The 18653-nt window shown below is 44.5% G+C and overlaps 1 protein-coding gene across 3 annotated transcripts in view; it reads right to left on the reverse strand.

The window, feature by feature from the left end:
* The window catches only part of LOC119170612 (vesicular glutamate transporter 2), a 221695-nt gene that overhangs the window by 181520 nt on the left and 21522 nt on the right, over nt 1-18653 (reverse strand). The window contains exon 1 of one of the 3 annotated variants that reach the window (XM_037421828.2): nt 13168-13411. The exons of 1 other annotated variant lie outside the window; for it this stretch is intronic. In XM_037421828.2, the coding sequence (XP_037277725.1) occupies nt 13168-13280 (113 nt within the window). In that variant the 5' untranslated portion in view covers nt 13281-13411. Of the gene's footprint in view, nt 1-1995; nt 2119-13167; nt 13412-18653 lie in introns of those variants that run through there. One more of the 3 variants, XM_075887028.1, reaches the window with a different exon arrangement.

Genomic DNA, 18653 nt, shown 5'->3' on the forward strand with positions numbered 1-18653 from the left:
ATGCATCGTGCGTCCGCAACGTATGCAGTAGTATTGCGTCGTAGTAATAGGTTGCCATCTCCACGGCCGGACTACAAAAGCGGCATGCACGCACTCACTTTAATTGAGGAGGAAACCCGCGCACGTTAATTATAAATAAAATGATAGTTGTTTCTGATGAGATAACTTAACGGAGACGAGTATCGCTGACCTAATCTCCAATAAAATTTGGCTTGAATTTGATGCTTACTAAAAAAATTCTAGTATGAGAAGGACGCACTTTGAGCACAATATGACCTAAAAAGTTTGCCACGTTGAACTCACTGGGTGTGACCTCTTTGATTTTAGCAAAGTTTAGCGATGGTTAAGCCACACTGCCACTAAACAGCGGCGGTGAATGGTGGGAACTAGACACGAAGCGCAGGTCGTAAGAAAGTACGCACGTGCGGCTCCTCTAGTCCGGCCGTGCCACCTCTCGTTTAGTTCTTGGAATGTCCGCTGGATGACAGCACTTCTATATTATGAAAAGATGTGAGATGGCGGTACTTGGAGTGTTCACTAGATGGAGGAACGAATGGAGAGACGCACGGAGGCGGAGACAGACATATGCATGAACGGACACACGGATGCACGAACGAATGAATGGACGCACGGACGGATGTATAGACGTGCAGAAAGATGGATGGATGGATGGACGCATGGAAGGATGGAAGTGCGGACGAATTGACGGATGCTTCTGCCCACTCATCATCATGCACTCCATGAATATGCTGTGATTTTTAGGGGCGATGCTCCTTATAGCGGCACCCGTTTGTCCCTCGTAGCCGTTGTAGTATGTAGCAAGTATAACATTTTGATTTCCAAGGTGGGACCGGTGAGAGATTTCTTCTGTGCGTTGTTGAACAATAAAAACTAGTGCTCAATGTACATGCCAACGGCTGCTAATGGGGAATGAGAGACAGGAGCATTCGGCTTTTAGTTAACGCGCACGCTGCGAGATTCCCATTAGCAGCCATTGGCATGTTCATTGAGCACTATCTGACAAGAAAGGCTTGCTACGTTATACTCGCTGGGTGTAACCTCCTTAGTTTTAGAAAGGTTTAGCGAGCGTTGAGCCGCAGTGCCATAAATATAATGGACTAGTATATACCATGAATGAACTCGAGGTGGTTAAAGGTGGGAAGTAGATACGAAGCGCAAGCCGTAAGAAAGTAAAATCCGAATTCTCCTGTCTCTCATTTCCCATTAGCAGCCATTGGCATGTACATTGAGCACTATCCGACAGGTAAAGGTTGCTACGTTATACTCGCTGGGCGTAACCTCCTTGGTTTTAGAAAGGTTGAGCGAGCGTTGGGCCGCAGTGCCATGAATACAGTGAGCTAGTATATACCATGAACTCGAGGTGGTTAAAGGTGGGAAGTAGACCCGAAGCGCAAGCCGTGAGAAAGTGTGTGTGTGTGCTACCTCTCGTTTAGTCCTTGGAATGTCCGCTGGATGGCGGTGCTTCTATATGGGGATTATATGATGAAAAAAGGCGAGATGGTGGTACTTGGAGTGTTGAATAGATGGACGAACGGGCACACAGACAGATGCATGGATGGACGCATGAACAGACGCAGGGCGGATGCATGGACGAACGCAGGGACGGACGCACGAACAGACACGCGCACGGACGGGCGGATGGACGCATGGACGCTCACACAGACGGACGCATAGACGGACGGAAGCAAAAACGAATGGACGGACGGATGCTTCGCCCCACTATCCATCAATCACTCCGGGGATCTGCTGCCATTTTTTTTCTAAGCGAACGCTCTTTGTTGCACTGGACTTGCGTTGAATGTTCAATTTAGGCTTCAAATGATCCTACAAAGCTGCCAACGGTGCACGCTGTCGACCGTTGCGTGTTCTGCTAGGTGGTGAGACTTATATCGAGGCGTTTGGAATTAAACTTTAGTGGGAAAAACAAACAAACAAAACAAATCAAGAGAAAATAACTTGGGCCACAAAACTCACTGATATTTCATAGTGTTCACTTGAAGCATGGAGATCACGGTTGGGTAAAAGATTCAACTCGACGCAACGTCATGACCCCCTTTGAGTCCTTGAACCAAAGGACGCTGCTCCTGCCGTTGCCCATTCAGTAGTTTCTTTTGATCCAAAGAAGGCTCCCTGTTCTTGGCAGGCCAGCGCAGACAAAAAGCATGGACATCGGTGCACCTGTAGAGAAGAGCACCCATATCCCGAGTTCCGAGAAAAAAAAACAAAAAAACAAAAACAAAAAAGCTTGATCAGTTTGAGCGTGATGACTTTAATTGAGAAGCGTGGCAGTTTGTGCTAGTACGTATGTCATGACGATTGTTATAGCGCGAGAACAGAACGATGACAAAGGGACAAGAAAAAGACGAACGCTAGCTTGTTATAGCGCTCGCCTTCTTTTTGTCCCTTTGTCGTTGTTATGTTCTCGCGCTATAACAGTCGTCGAATCGAGAAACTCAGAACACGCCAGAAATTGCAATAACAAGTCGCCCAAGTGAGATGACCTCTGCTGTCATGGATCATTCACGAACATTGGAAATCGGCGCTCGTTTGTTACTTTTTACTTCGAGCAAGAACTCAATTACGCTGCCAGGGGACGCATCCCATGCCTCGCTTGCCGCATAAACACGTTTTTAATGTAAAACATGGGCACTCCCCGAGCTTTAGGTTAGTCGGATTGCGAAAAAAAATTATTGCTGACGAAGTCAATGATGGAGACGGTGATAGTCGGAGACGACATTGCATACACGTGAAACCTGCGATGATCATTCGTTTTAGCAGGCCGCACTTCTGCTGTGATAACATTTTATTGCAGTACTGGCGAAAATTTAGGACACGTGGTCGTCTTTTTTTTTTTGCCTTGTAAACGGCTGGCCATATAAACACTGAAACGACTGAAAAGTGCCACATTACAACAAATATTTTTACGGTAACTAACTTCTTTGCACTAAAAAGCTCCCGTGTCGGTATCCTGGAGGTCCGTGCTTCGTGAAGCGTTGGAGCATTAGGTAGCTCGGGTCCAGCGACACGGATCGTTAGCAAAAGTGCTCTCGGCACTGACGTTATTCTTCTTCTCTTGTTCTTTCCATTGTTGACGTCATTGTTTACATCCCGATTGCTGCGCAGTGTCGATTAAAATTTCTCTGCGTCACTGATGTAGTCGCGTATGACGTCAACGAAGGTAAATGTCTGATGTTTAGCTTCCTATTTGGAGAATCATACGTTCGATAAACAAGTGAATGTATTTATCACGCTTCTTAATTCCTTTAAAAGAGACGAAGGCGCATCTGGATTTCATTAGGCCAGTGTCAATTGCACAGAGAAAACACGAAAGATAAAGAAGTATAGGCGAAATGACAGAAGATGCAGAAAAAAATCATATAACTAGTACAGGCTTGCAAAATAAAACGTTTTGTATAAAATCAAACGCCGAATGAATTCAATCAGCTATGTTTACTTGCGCTCCTTTTTGTCTTATGAACACCTCTGCCCGTCCAACAGTGGTAACCACTCGTTAACGAGGTGAGGCCCTCTATTGAATACAGCGGTAAGCAAGGAAGGGGGGGGGGTGGACAGCTTCGATAGTGGATGCAAGCCTATTCGTACGTGCATTGCAGGCAACGCTTGTTTGCACAGCTGGCTGGCCGTGCACGGAAACTTGCATACCTCAAATTGGGTGGCCGACGTGCAGATGTATCTTCGTCGAAGATGTGGCCACTTATCGAAACGTCTCCCTGGGCGTCTTAGACAGATTATCTTTTCTTTATAAAAAATAAAACATTTATAGCAGACTGTGTTTCTATGTGCCAAATCTAACATTATCATTTGGCGCAATGGGAAATGAAGATACTGACGCTGATGCTAAAAGAGCTTTGAATAATGTCCCGGAAGTGTGTATTGCGTTCTATCGAACAGACACTAACGCCTTACTTCGACGCGTAATGCGAAGCTCCACCTTGGAGGACTGTAACGAACGAGAAAGCCGGCGCAAGCGGCTGTACAAATGAGACTCAGGAATGAAGTTCCTCATGCCTCACAAGCTAAAGCGAAACATCGCATGCATGGTTCACTGCATTTGTCTCGGTGGCGGTTACACGAGACGTTACACCCACTTGATCATCTGCAGTGACACAAGTCCCGATTGTGGCCATTGTCGGTAACCACAAACACCTGAACATGTCTTTTGTGCCTGTCGAGCGCATGAAGGAGAATGTCATCAACTGATATCTTTGATTGGACAATATCTTAGTGAACCATTGAACGAGGAGGTAGTGTTACGTCTTTGGCCTGACGTCATCAGCATAAATATATGGTTATAAGAGTCGTCGAAGCGTTCTGAAAGGCTAGAGGACTGGATGCACGATTATGATTTGCTTCAGCAAAGCAGGAATGCATTTACATATCATTAACACTCCACCGTTTCCCCTCCCCAGTGTAGAGTCAGAACAAATTGTAGCTGAGGCCAAGCTCTCTGGCTTTCTGTTATTACATTCCTTCTTTTTCTGTCTCTCTACATGTGGTTCCTGCTTCCAGACAGGCCTCTCTATATTATACATATACATTCTTCACTCACGTACGCTTCCCATGAATACTCTACGCTTAAAACAGAAGCTTAGCAAGTCCGAAGGCTCCTTAGGCGGCCAATGGCAGTGCATATTGAAATCGCGGAGCGTGGAGCATTTCTGACAGGAACGCTTCCACAAAAGTGCTTCTCTTCATTCGGGCAGCAATAAGTCGTCTTTTCGAAGCGTTGGTTGCAGCGATATTTCCTGCACGGCCATGCCATTTATCATTGTTTCGAGGATCCGTCTTAGCCGGACCTTCTGTCTCGCTTTAATGTGAGAGGAGTGATTTTTACGATTTAGGCATTTTGACAACGTCTCCGCTTGAGTTTGAGTGTTTAACTTGTCGACTTGTTTAACATTTAGAGAAACATCTACACAGCAGCTACAAAGTTATGGATTTCTGGTTTGCTGGACTGGCGATAATGCGCACCATTTCTTACTAACAAACGTCTGACCCCTGCCTTTTTGTCGCGAGTGCATGGCCGGTAAGTGCCATTGTCTGCCCGCAAGAGCAGACGTCTCCGAAGATGTCGTGCCATTTCGAGAAGAAGCTCTTGGAAACACGGTTCAGTGCTCGCACCGTTCGCGGAAGTTGATGGAACGAAGTTAAAGAGAACACTTAAGGCGTAGCTAATGCCACGGGAAGAAATGCCACAGCAGCTTTGGTCGCATGCATATACATGCGCGAAACGCTGTCGCGAATATTGCACGAAATGTTTCGGCAGAAATTTGCCATGCAAGACTTCACCAACTTAGGAAACGTTACTCTTCTGATTCGCTAAATCAACCTAAACTATTTATGCCATGATTATATCGTTAGCGCTAGTAGATCTTTTACGTGCCTTGCCGGTGTGTACATGTTAAATGCTGTATGCATTGTTGCTCGAAAATAACTGGGATCAGTGATAAGTTTGAGGAACACAATGTTCTTTCAGTATCGTGAAGTCCCACAGTTTTTTGTGCGCAAGATAATACATCGCTGACGAGTAAGAACATGTTATCGCTTAGGAACACCTTTGAAATAGTCAGTATATTGTTAAGCTAGGTCTTGTACACCATTGCAGCTACCAGATGTTAACGTACACAGAAAGATTTGCTATCAAACATCCTTGATACTTCTACCGTTTCCTTTTAATTGCTTTGGATCATATCAAGCCCCAGTAGCGATGGCCATATTTAACCGAAGATGCCCATGTGCCATTAGAATCCATTATTGATAGTGTTTCAGACGTTACAGCCTACGGACGAGAACAACATGTGTTTTGGACACAAGGACACACATGATAAATAGGCTTAAGCTAGTGACCCACTTGACCAGACACCATGACATTGATTTGAACTGGTTTCAGTGTCCTATTATGTGTTTTTTTCTTTTCCGTATTGTTAATTTTTGGGTACCGTTCTGTATCATTACTTTATTTTTCGCTGCAGAACTTTGTGATATGGAGTAGCCGAGGCAATAGGCACCTCAACCTCTCCACAGCAAAACAGTCAAAACAGAACAGAACAGAACATTCATTTATGTGCGCATTAAAAAAAAAAAAGCCCTCGGTGGTTGTGGTACCCAAGTTTCCCACTTTTGCGTTCTTCAAATTCCTATCTGCATGGCTTTTGACACGCGATCTGAGTTCGATGATGTCATGAATTCATCAACTGAATAAAGCAAAAAATAGTGTTACACAAAGTGGTAGGTAAAAAAAAAGTGACGGTGCCCACGAACAAGATGGTTACATAGTATTACTTGGAGAAACTTCTAGACGAGCTTAACGAATTAGTATTACATAGGTCTTAACGGCGGTAGCATACACGCGGTAGAAGCGGCAGCCGCCAGCTGCGCTACGCTATATTTAAAGAGGCCCCGCAACACTTTTCGTTTGCTGGAGTGCGTGTATAGGCTGAATACTGAGACGTACGCAAGAATATTTATAGTGATTGGTGCACGGTGACGGAATTTATTAGCCTTCAAACTTCAGAACCCTAGCAAACGACGAGCAAAAAAAAAAAAAATCTCTTTCGCATATCACTTTGCCAATGACGTCAAAGGCCGGTTTTACTGGACGCTGGACGACTCACCTTTAGTGGTCGTTATGCAGCGCTTTGACAGTCGTTTGCAGTTGTTTTGGAATTTCCATACTTAAAAACAGAACTCTTTTTTTTATCCCGGGAAGTAAAAAGTGCGCTTTTGTCACTTTTAGCGTGTACTAGCGTGGCCTATCTGTGACTAGATGGATATTACCTGTGACTTGTCGCGTCCAACCAACCAGAACACCCGGCCAATGTCGTCACTACTACGCGAGGAAGCGTCACTTTCGATTTCAATAAATATGTGTTGTGTGTCTCTCCAGTTTGATTGATATGATTTATATGTGGGGTTTAACGTCCCAAAGCCACCATATGATTATGAGAGACGCTGTCGTGGAGGGCTTCGGAAATTTCGACCACCTGCGGCGTTTTTTCACGTGCACCCAAATCTGAGCACACGGGCCTAAAGCATTTTCGCCTCCGTCGGAAATGCTGCTGCCGCTGCCGGGGTTCGATCCCGCGACTTGCGGGTCGGCAGCCGAGTACCTTAGCCATCGAACTACCGCGGCGGACCTACAGTTCGACAGCAGCGTCATTTCTCCGTTGAAATCAAACTAAAGCAGTTTTGTTTATGTTGTCGCCACTGACGCGACGATGTCACGGTACAATCCACGATTCGAGAAGAAGCGAGGAAATGTAAACACGCCTAATTTACGGGGCAGGGCCTGTTGAAGAACAAGCCGTGCAAGTGCAGATCATTTTCAACTACGTGCAATACTGCTGTTACAGTCACGAATGCTAGAGTCGACTAACTGACGCAGAAATAAAAATAGCTAATAATCTGTGGGCCTCGAACGAAGCTGCGTAAGCGGAAGTCGTCAACACCGGGCGAAGTTCGATCACCGGCCTTACGCAGTTGTAACGGAATGTAAATGTTCTTCCTCACAGAAGGTGCCCCCTTTCCCTCGACGTTTCTTGTTTTGTAACTAAAACAATGAATATGAGATGTTTGCGCCTTTACAGCGGCACTTCCTATGTCTTCTCGCTTATTAAACGAAACGTAAATTAGAAAAAGTGCAAAACGATATGAAGTATATCACCCAGTATACCAAAATATGTGCAAACACAATGCGCTCTCACAGCGGTGGATTCAAGGTAGAAAAAAAAATCGGTTGACAAGTATTGCAGGCAAAAAGACTGTTATTTTGTGTGACGTAAACTCTATAGTTCGAACGCACAGAACGGTAACATTGTACAATTAAAACCACGTAGCAGCACATATATGCTACTCATTTGGCGTTTAGAATAAACAGAAGGTCAATACTTCGATAAAATATCTGTTCATTGAAAAAGCTTCTCCAATGTGACTCTGGAACTTCCGTTCCTTATTTTATCGATTCTTTCGTTGTTCTTTCCAAACCTGCCACGGTAGTTTAGTAGTCATGGAGCTCGGCTTCTGGCGTGAAGGTCAAGGCATATAATACTAGCCGCATTCTGACGAAGGTCACATGCCAAAGGACCGTGTGCCTGGGTGCACGTTGAACAACCTCACGTGGTCGACATTGACGGAGCACTCCACGTCTCTCATATACTAGTCACATCAAAGTTTTGACAGGTGAAACCTCAACTATTGTTAAATATTGTTCTTTTCAGGTTTCGTTCGCCCGTCTTGTCGAACGACATAATGGGAAACCTTCGACACGGATGACCAGTTCCTACGAGTTGTTCCACGGTGGGCACTTGATTTATTCGTCCATTGTTCGTGGCGTGACGAGAGCTGACTGCTCTAGCTGACCGATCTCATCATGACCGCTTCGGGGCAGGCTTGTTTTACGTCCGACCTGGCATTTCACCTCAAAAGCGCAAACAATGTGTCCTTCGTGAGCTTTGCTTCGGTGGATAGCTTGTAGCACCCACGGCAGCAGATTTCAACGCCTCCGACTTCATTTGTTCAAAAAAAAAAAAAGACGAAGAAACTCATACATGATGCACTTTTATCTCGTGGTTTCGAATCAACAAGAGATAGAGAGAAGCAAAGCCAGGGAAGTAAACCAGGCGCACGTATATGTTTGCTTCTCTGCACTGAGGAATAAAGAAACGAAGAGAGAGGTATAAGAAGAGAGGAGGGATCGATAGGATGAAAAGGACACTTGGGGGAGAACATGCAATTTACGGGAGGTGACGCCGATCAATGACATTAACGTTAGCACTATGCTTACACCCTTTCCTCTATCAGTAATCTGAGTCATGAACCTGCGGCCCATACAACAGCTAATCATTGTCTCCTTGCGTAAGAAGAAGCTTATTATTAAAATCCTTTTTTTTTTCGCACCGGCTGAGCGAGAAAAGAAGAGGGAAAGGTATTTTTTTTGTCATGAAAAGTATCTGTGACGAAGGTTGCATATTGACACTTGGCAACAATATCGATGATTCCAATTGGAATTGTGACGTCAGCATATTGGGAATCTTCAGAAATGTATAGCCGTACGCGTATCCTGCCTGCACAAAAACGCACGTTTAGTTCAAGACGTCATTTAATGACGCCATCTTCAGAGTTGACTGACACCTCAGCTCGGCGTCCTATTGTCCGTTGTATGACAACTTATGCCTACACTGTCTGAACATGCGAGAAGTTTCTGACTCAGGTAGGGTGTAGCCTTTGCACGTCAGGGAGTGCAGATTTCATTTGCGACAAGCTCTCCAAGATATTTTTTTTTCTCATTGGAGGACTTCAATGATATGACACATGAAGATCCCTGCTTGTTTTTTTTTTCTCCGTCACTCATTTAATCATACTGCGTCGGCTTGTACGTGTGACGTCATTTGAGACGACACGGTGGCACAACAGTCGTGTGCCAGGCTGAAAACACGAAAGTCGCGAATTCGATCCCAGCCGTGGAGCTCGACATTGAACGGGGGCGGAATGTTTGAGACATGTGCATTGCGACATGCCAGAGCACGTTAAAGAGTGCCAGGTGGTCGAAATTATCCGGAGCCTTTCATTCCAAGGTCCCCGAATTTCCTCATGAGTTGACTTACTCGAGCTCACTCAGACTCAGGTCGCGATGGTGAGTCTGAGTTGAGTCTGAGTCTGAGTTCGGGTGAGTAATATTTTGGGCGAGTTTGAGTCTGAGCGAGTTCGGTTAAAGAAAATTTTCTTGAGCGTGAGTCCGAGTGAGTCTGGCTCAAAAAAAAAGCACTTTGGTGAGTTTGGGTCTGAGTGAGCTCCACAATTTTTTACGACCCATGCAAGTTTCACTACGATGCTTCTCATAGCCTGAGTCGATTTTGGACGTTAAGCGTCGTATACAAACAGTATCACTGGAATGTTTTTTTTAGTTGTGTGCTTGTTCTGTAGACACGTGTAAGGGTAACTCTCGCGTGATGAGTAGTGTAGTATGTGCACAAAAGGTCACGCAATATTTCAAATTGACGAGCTCTTAGTTTGCGCTTTGTGCGTTTCATCGCGCCTTCTTTCAGTGCTGCTCTCATTCGCGAAAGTGTGTGCATTCTAATGGCAGACCAGCAGTTACGAACCGCGATCTTACTACTAACTTATAGAAGACCGTAATCGTGTGAACTGCAGATGAAACTGTCTTGTCTATAAGTGCTCTAGTTATAATTGAACAAGTAGTTAAATCGTCGTGTAAAGAAGCTAGTCATTAGAGATAAGTTCGGCGTTGTTGAGAGACAAAAAAAAAAGACTTATTGCGATGCGTAAACCGTATTATTTGAACGCTTAGCTACACCTTAGCATACATAACACGTCGTCTTCATCAGGTTGGTAGTGCGGCACCTTTTCAAACTTCGTATTCTTCCTGAAATGAGCATGTGCAAGTACGCATACAGTGTCATACTTGGTTTTTTTTTGGGCGGATGAATAAGAGGACGACGAAGAAATACGACTGTAGTGGGTGGAAAGCTTTAAACCAGCCACTCGTGCGCAATTCACGGTGTGTGACGCCCTGTTCGCCTTTCCTCTTCTGTTAGCCACTCTTTCTATAACCCGTTAACGCAATCTTTCGCCATAAAGAAAGCTTGTATAGGTCCCTTTTCTAGAAATATTTCAAGCACTGGTAATAATTGTGAGATCTAACAGAGAATCATGCCGAGAAATGTATAGGGAGTGTTATTAGAACTAACTTTAATGTAAATGTCAAGAAAAAAAACTGTACGTAAATGTAACTTGTCGTGGGCAGGGCTCAAACCCGAGAACTTCGAATAATGCGTCCAATGCTCTATATACCGACTGAGCTACCGCGGCAGCCATACTCCTCCCCCCCCCCCCCCGCCGAACGTGGGAGTAGAAAAGAAAATACCTAAACAAAACAAGACAGAACAGAAACTAGAATGGGTCCTTCGCATAATACTTGCTTGTCGCTCGGAATTCTTATAGGCTCCTCCTCGACCCTAACGCCCCCCTCCCCTTATTGTTCTCGATAGCTGCTGTAGCCAGCGGTGGCGGCGGGAAGCATCGCCACCAAGGCTCATAACAGCTTTGGCTGACATAAAAAAGGAGGACCGCCTTTTCTAGCACGAATGACACGCGCTTATATTACGAACGACACAAAAGCATTCTGTCTGCACCTTAGTGTGTAGCATAGGTTCCTTACACACAGACACAAGGTTTCGCTGTTGTTTTCTTTTTCAAAAGAAAACCAATATACATTGTTTCTCGAAGAAAAAAAAACAGTCACCCGAAGCACAAATAGGTGTTCCCGGAGCCATTCTATGGTGAAGCGTTGTCTACGCCTTGTTTAGCTTGGGGAACTCTTAGTGATTTTCATGGAACTAGTATATCGCGCATCGTGACGACGGCGTAATGCACGTTCTCGTTCCTAGCGGATTGTGTAACGTTTTCTTTTCGTTTCCTTTCTTTTGATTTTTTTCACCTTGTTGCGAATGGAACCGCGGATCACTCGAAGTCCTGTATCTAATGACTGCAACGTTTGTTTACTTGTTAGAGCAATAAATTTGGACAGCTTTTAATGGGACATAATAAGAACCTTGTCATTCAAAATGTACGCCTTTTTAATAATGATATATACTCAGACATTCTTCCTTGCGGAACACACACACACACACACACACACTGATATATATATATATATATATATATATATATATATATATATATATATATATATATATATATATATATATATATATATATATATATATATATATATATATATATATATATATATATATATATATATATATATATATATATATATATATACAAAATTTGACGTCTAATGTTTGTTGTTCTTTTTCTAATGTTATATTAGTCGTGTCTTCCATCGTAGTTTGCTGTGGACAATTTCTTTTTTTTTGCATGTATATTTTCACCGTTAAAAGAATTTATCGAGCACTAAGCATACAAAATTAATGAGTAAATGAATAACTGCATGATTGAATAGATAAAAGTTTCTGCATATTGGACTAAAAACGGGGGCATGCTCTTAATATTAAGTTCACTGATATTATACTAATAACATCCACGGCAGACGCCAGAATGGGTGAATGTTTAAGTATGTGCCCCCTCACAAATTGCATGTGGGACAAAAGTATTAGTCACCTAAGTACAATATAAAGATAGCTTGCAACTCACACAAAGCAGGGTAAATAGTACAGTAATATGTGCTCCTTTCTTTTTTAATACAGTAGTCTTTATTGCATACAATTGCACAGAACCTTGTTGTATGCCAAAATTCAAATTTCAGAGCCGCATTTATGCTGTGGCAATGACCTCTAAACAAATTCAGCAAAGTTTTGGTTGTGAAAATAATTCTGTATGTCCGTTTTCTGGAAGGTTAAATCCAATCGGCCATTAATAGGCCAAATGGCTTCACGAACAATATAGATGCCGGTGAACTTTAGTTCATCAGGTGTCAAGTGAAGTATACAAGGCACAATTATTAAACGCCTGTACGTGTACTTGTGCGGAAACATGCAGTATGTAGCTGCAGTCATATATAATGTGCACCTGGCAAAATATTTAAATACTTGTTGCAATAAAGATCATCATCTTAAGAAAATTATTTTCTCTTGCGTTTAATTTACTTACATGCCACAGAAAAATTGAGATTATATTTATTACACTTTTTATTTTTCCTAATTTTGTCAAGCAGCGCAAAAAAAAGAACTGAATAAAGAACAACAAAATATATCTCGCACAAACAAGTGTCTCACAGAGATAGCCAAAATAAGCGCTTTAAATCGATTTCCGAATGCAGGACAAGAACATCGCTAACTGAACAGTTCCATTCATTGACTATACACATAAGTGACTACATTAAACCAATACTACACGTCAAAATAAGTGCGAATGGATTGGTCTAGTCAGGTAGCGTTAAGCGAGTGGAATTTTCACGCCCCGTTTTTCGTACTTATGGCCTTGCTAAGCGCCTCTCCTCACCTCCACGCGCCTTTCAACAGGTGTTGAAGCGAGCCTACTTAACTCTACATGTATTCATTGATCACGATGACACCTGCGACGCATTACCGTCTAGTAACACACCTGTGCGCGCGCGTGTGCATTGTTGCAACACAGACTCACCCGAGCTTCTCGTTGATTGTCGACGGCGCCAGGTGGCACGAATGGACTGTGATCACGTGACCCACGACCGCGTCATCGCACGACACGCTCCTCTGCAACCTCAACACGACCATCGCTTCGAGCCTTGGCACAATGGATTCGCAGCACCACCAACGTAGAAGCACACACGATCCGCAATATACCAACGAACACTGCGTTTCGTACCGGAGCCGCCGTTGAGGAGCCTCCGCCGAACGTGTCCTCAGAGACCCGCGCGCGACGGCCAACTAGAGTTGGGGCTGTCACGGAGGCGCTGCAGACAGCCTATAGGCAGGAAGTCAGCCGGCCCGCCGCTCGCGTTAGCGACGGAGCGGCTACGATCCGTCTCTTGTCTTTGCGAGCAGGCTCGCTGCTGCGGCCGTTGAACGCGCTAGGTAACAGCGCATACGCTCCGTACCCTCGGCTTGGAGCACTGTCTACGTTCGACATTCACGAGCACCTTTCATCAGCCGTATCGGCACTCGTGTCACTCATCCATTATTTCTTGTTCTGTTGGTTTTGTGCTGACGCGAGGCTGGACGTGTCAAGTGCGAGGCCTCGCCACCTTAAAGCAAGGCGCCCAACAGCTGTTCCTCCTCACCTACCGGCTTTGTTGCCCTCTCCTTGTATGCAGCTGCGCGTCACAGCATTTTGTGGCCAAAAGGCTCTACAGCATTGTTTTCGCTGCTTTGTACGAGCTCTCACGTCAACCGCAGAGATTGTACTTTCTTTCGCCACCATTCTCTTTTTGTGCATGTGAGAACGGACGTCTGTGCGGGTGCGAGTGTTTACATATGTGGAATCGGAACATGTCGCCTCAAGTTATTTCTGGCAAAAAAAGATTGCGCCTGTGAGATAGAATGGTTCGCGTCCGAGTGTCTGTTTGGATAGCGCACGATGGGAAACGTGGGAACTGTGTGCCACTCATCTCTCTGTTACGAGGTCTCACTGTAGGAAGGCGACTTCAAAGGAGCAAAGTCGCTCTGTTTTCCACGTCTACGATTGAAAGTAACTTGATTTTTATCGCAAGTTTAATTACAAGGGCGAATCTCCGGCAGCCTTATAGTATTGTTTATCACAGCTAAATGTCGTTTGAACAAGCTCGCTCTGTACGAGGGCATAAAATGATGAGAAAATGAGACAGGTTTACCATTTGTTTCAAAAGCAGACGCAACGGTACGGTAAAGCTGCCCTGACAAATGCGCTTAACGCATGAATCCGCCCACGCTGCAGCGTGTGTTGACATAAGGAGCATGTTTTGCGCCAATTTATTGTTCTTTATTATCGCCTAACATTGTCGCTTTTGATTAACTTAATATTCTGCATCACTTATTCTATGTTATCACCGGACATGGTCAAACATGGAAAAGCACGAGCACACCCGTCTGAACTAGCACTGTCGAACGAATTAAAATAGAACGAAAGTCGGTATTCTAGTATTCTAGGTGATTACAGAGATAAGCATTATACGACTGCGAACTAATCGTTGGTTTGTTCACCCACACCTTAACCAGCAGTGGTGCCGCAGAAATATTAGGGTGACACTACAGTCCCAATTAGAAGCAGTGACGTTTTAAAACGCCGTAGATGGTTTGAAAGTTCACGTTCAGCACTGCAAAGCCTTCGTTTTTAGGCTAGATGTAAAAGCGCAAAATCTTAACTGGTTCAATCCTTAGTGCTGACATTTCACATGTTTTATAAAGAAATAAATGGCGAGGAGCAGTTGCGATCGTAGGTTGGGTAGCGAAGGTGAGATAGGAATGAACTGGGCGTAGTTAAGGGGCCCTTCAACTCGACGTCTCCCTCGCATACTCTTCCTTTGGCTTTTGGAACGCCTATCTTCAATCTCCAATTCAGTTCTTTGGCTTCATTCATCAATGACCCCTCCCGAAAGCCTGCACGTAATGCCATGTACTAGCTCAATCGAGGTTGCGTATCTAGCAACTCGGTGAAGAAAAGAGAGAGCGAAATTGAGCGTGTTCTATGCCGTGAAAACAATCGGTCAGCGGTGCTGTAAGTGCGCCGGCATCATCATCATCACCATCATAATTTAATTTTATCGTCATCATCATCCCTTCGTGTTACTTGTTTCGTTATTCTCTCCCGTTGTCAGGGTCACGTTAATTGTTTAGTGCCTACTGCTACTACAAATACTACAACTACTGCGAGACGCCCCGCCGCGGTTATCTAGTGGCTAAGGTAGTCGGTTGCTGACCCGCAGGTTGCGGGCTCGAATCCCGACTGTGGCGGCTGCGTTTCCGATGGAGGCAGAAATGTTGTAGGCCCGTGTGCTCAGATTTGGGTGCACGTGAAAGAACCCCAGGTGGTCGAAACTTCCGGAGCCCTCCACTACGGCGTCTCTCATAATCAGATGGTGGTTTTGGGACGTTAAACCACACATATCAATCATTACAACTACTGCGTGACTGCTACGACTGATGCTGCTGCTATTTCTACTACTACCGCTACTCTTCCGCCTGCTTACTACTACGACAGAACAGGGTACACTAGAACAGGACAGCTTCGCTGTACAGCAAACAAACACGCAGCCAAGGACATCCCAGATGAGCCCATCGGCTTCGTGGTCGGCCGAGCAAAAGGTCGGGGTTAAGGGAGCAAAAGTCTCCGGAACAAGAGAAACAGCAACACGCACGCAAGGCGAGGCAGGCGGTGGGTGGGGAAGGGCGTGCAGAAGACGCGGCCTTTCGAACGAGACGGGGCCACGCTAATGCGCGTTGCCACGCCGGCTTTGCGGAGCCCGAAGCGGCGGTCACGGGAGAGGGAGACGGGGGGGATATTGGGGAGCTCTGGCTCCCGCAGCCGCGGTGTCGTAGCCACCTGTCCGATTCCCACGATGCACTCTTACACGCCAGTCTCAGAATGGGAGTCGCTGCTGCTGTTGCTACTTACTGACTGGGCATCAGCCGCGGCTCCCACTGAATGACTTATTCTGCCCTCCTCTGTTGCGCTTTTTCACCTTGTTCTTCCTCTGTCATTTCGGGCGTGGCCTTCAACCCTCTGATCGGTCTCATTCTTTCCCGCCTCAAAGTGACGCGTACGGACGGCTCCGCGCTCCCGAATGGGGAGGCCCGCACGCGGAGAGTGACAGCGCCTTTTACAACCAGGTTTCCCCAGTGTTCTGCAATCACACCGAAATAGAAAACAACACTTTAGGGATAACACTTTAGTGATAACAACACTTTAGGGATAACAGCGGTGAAACGTGGTTCACGAGGAATCAGTGAGGATGAGTTTTGTCGATCATGCATACACTGCTTGTTTGTTCATGGCGTTCGTAGTGTTTGAAATATTGTCTTTTTTTTACGGTGATAACTGCGTGATTTGTATTTAGTTTGAGGAACTCGTTTTACGTGGTGGAGTTTTAGAAATATCCTTCAGTATAGAGATGAACAAGCCATTGAATGCCCCTGCTATATAAAAAACATTTTCTTTCTGTGCTTTGCGCTATCATTATTTAGACCCTTCCGTGCACATTTCACGTTTGTCTTTTTCATTGCTGGTGCTGTAAACGTGTTTTTTGTATTAACAATCTCGTGGATTAAGCAAGACGTCAATCTTATTCAATGACAGTTCCATGACAATCATCTTGAGCGCTTCGAGTGCGATAAAAAAACAAACACGGCTTACTCGACAACTGTAGCCAGGTTCATTTTGCTTACCACGCTTTAATTAGTTAAGAATGCAGATGTCGGTTGATTTATACCGTAAAAATGGAAGTCCGAAGCACGGGACTGTAAGTAAACCAAGGCAGAGCTGACCAGCAGCTTACAGCTTTTGCCTTTACTGCAAAGCTAATTTTGCCGCCGAAGTCACCGACTACTCATATCACTGGGGCGGAGGGGGGGGGGGCACTTATCGATAAACAAATGAATATTGATTGCCGAGCACCGAAAATGATTCACATGATCGAATTGCAAATTGAGGTCAGGAGTGCTTTCGGTTTACATGAACCGCACATGACTACACGCTAGTATTCACTAGCGTTTGTCTCTGTATATATTTAGGCACGTTTGCTAAAACCTAAAAATTTACGAAAATGCCTTCGTACCCTTTTTATTGGCATCATTATTTATACTTACATGTACCTTATCTGCGAAATAAAAAAGATACTTATCGACGTTTCTTCTTTAATGGAATCGACGCAACGATCAAGTGACCTTTTCGAGTCTAAACAGTCTGAACTCGATATCTTGCTATAAACAGACCCACAAACCATTAGGCTGGAATAGTGATCAATATTGATTTTGTGTGTGTTTCCCTTTTTTGCCATTTTTGGGTGTGATGCGCTCGTTCGGTCGAACTCGAAACTCAATTTAAGTGTCCATTCAACCTTGCGAAAGGCAAACGTAGAGGAGATTGTTGTGCCGATTCACAAGCCAATTTACGAATCTAAACTCGCGAAGGTTTTGCCTGTCCTGGTCTATTTACTATAGGAATAGGCTTCTTAGTGGTGAAAATGAAGGAGTGAATAAACGAATGAATAAGTAACTAGATGCAAGGAAAAGTGAAAAAAAGAGTGTGTATGGGTTGTTGATTTCTTTTTTCGACTTGACAGTATTATTTGTTTGGTCAAACTTTTTTTGTTGCTTCAAGAATTTGTGTGAAATATCAGTACCACACGGGCACTTTCTATCGCAATCAGGACAAATACGGATCGGACTTTTATTATCGCGATCAACAATGGTCGCAGCTAGTCCACACTAAGCGGGATGTGCTTTTGTGCCGACCTCAATGAAGTCATGATTCGGAAGCCAGATTGAGATAATCAGATCGTGATTTGGCCTGATCTCGATTGAAAGTCACCTTATGCGGATTTAGCCACGTCTATGTCTACCATGATCACGATCAAGAGTGTCTCTGTGACACCGTTATACATAAAACTCGAGCTTTCAGGATCCCCTAATAATGAAATCCATTAAATATACCCAAAAGTAAGAACGTAGTTAAAAATGAAGAAAAGAACGAAGGTTTCCTCCTGCAATCACCTGAGATGACTTCCAAAGCGTAAGCCATGACGCACAGCAAGTCTACCGTGAACTGACGTCGAGAGTTCACTAATTATCTATCGCTCAAGTATTGTCGTTAGGGTGGTGTCACTAACTAACTATCTCGGTAAATGCAAAAAAATATCGGCAGATCCCACGTGCCTTGAGAATCGATGTGATGCGAAGCATGCGAATGGAAGGTGCCTTTGTTGTAATTTTTTTATTACGCGAGGAAATGTGATGCAGTGCTAAAAATATGTACAAATGCACGCATAAGCATACGTTAGGCAGCGCATATGTTTTCTATATAAGCAGTTATTTATAGTTTCGTAACGATGCCAACAGCAACATGGATATTAGCAGCACCATAAGTGGTAAGCAGATATGAAGTGGTGGTGCTCGCGAGGAGGCTAGCCCTCGAACCTAGCTGCTACATTAATAAACTTCAAATAATGACGCCTA

Source organism: Rhipicephalus microplus, chromosome 2 (assembly GCF_043290135.1).
Source record: "Rhipicephalus microplus isolate Deutch F79 chromosome 2, USDA_Rmic, whole genome shotgun sequence".
In the NCBI taxonomy this organism is placed as follows: domain Eukaryota; kingdom Metazoa; phylum Arthropoda; class Arachnida; order Ixodida; family Ixodidae; genus Rhipicephalus; species Rhipicephalus microplus.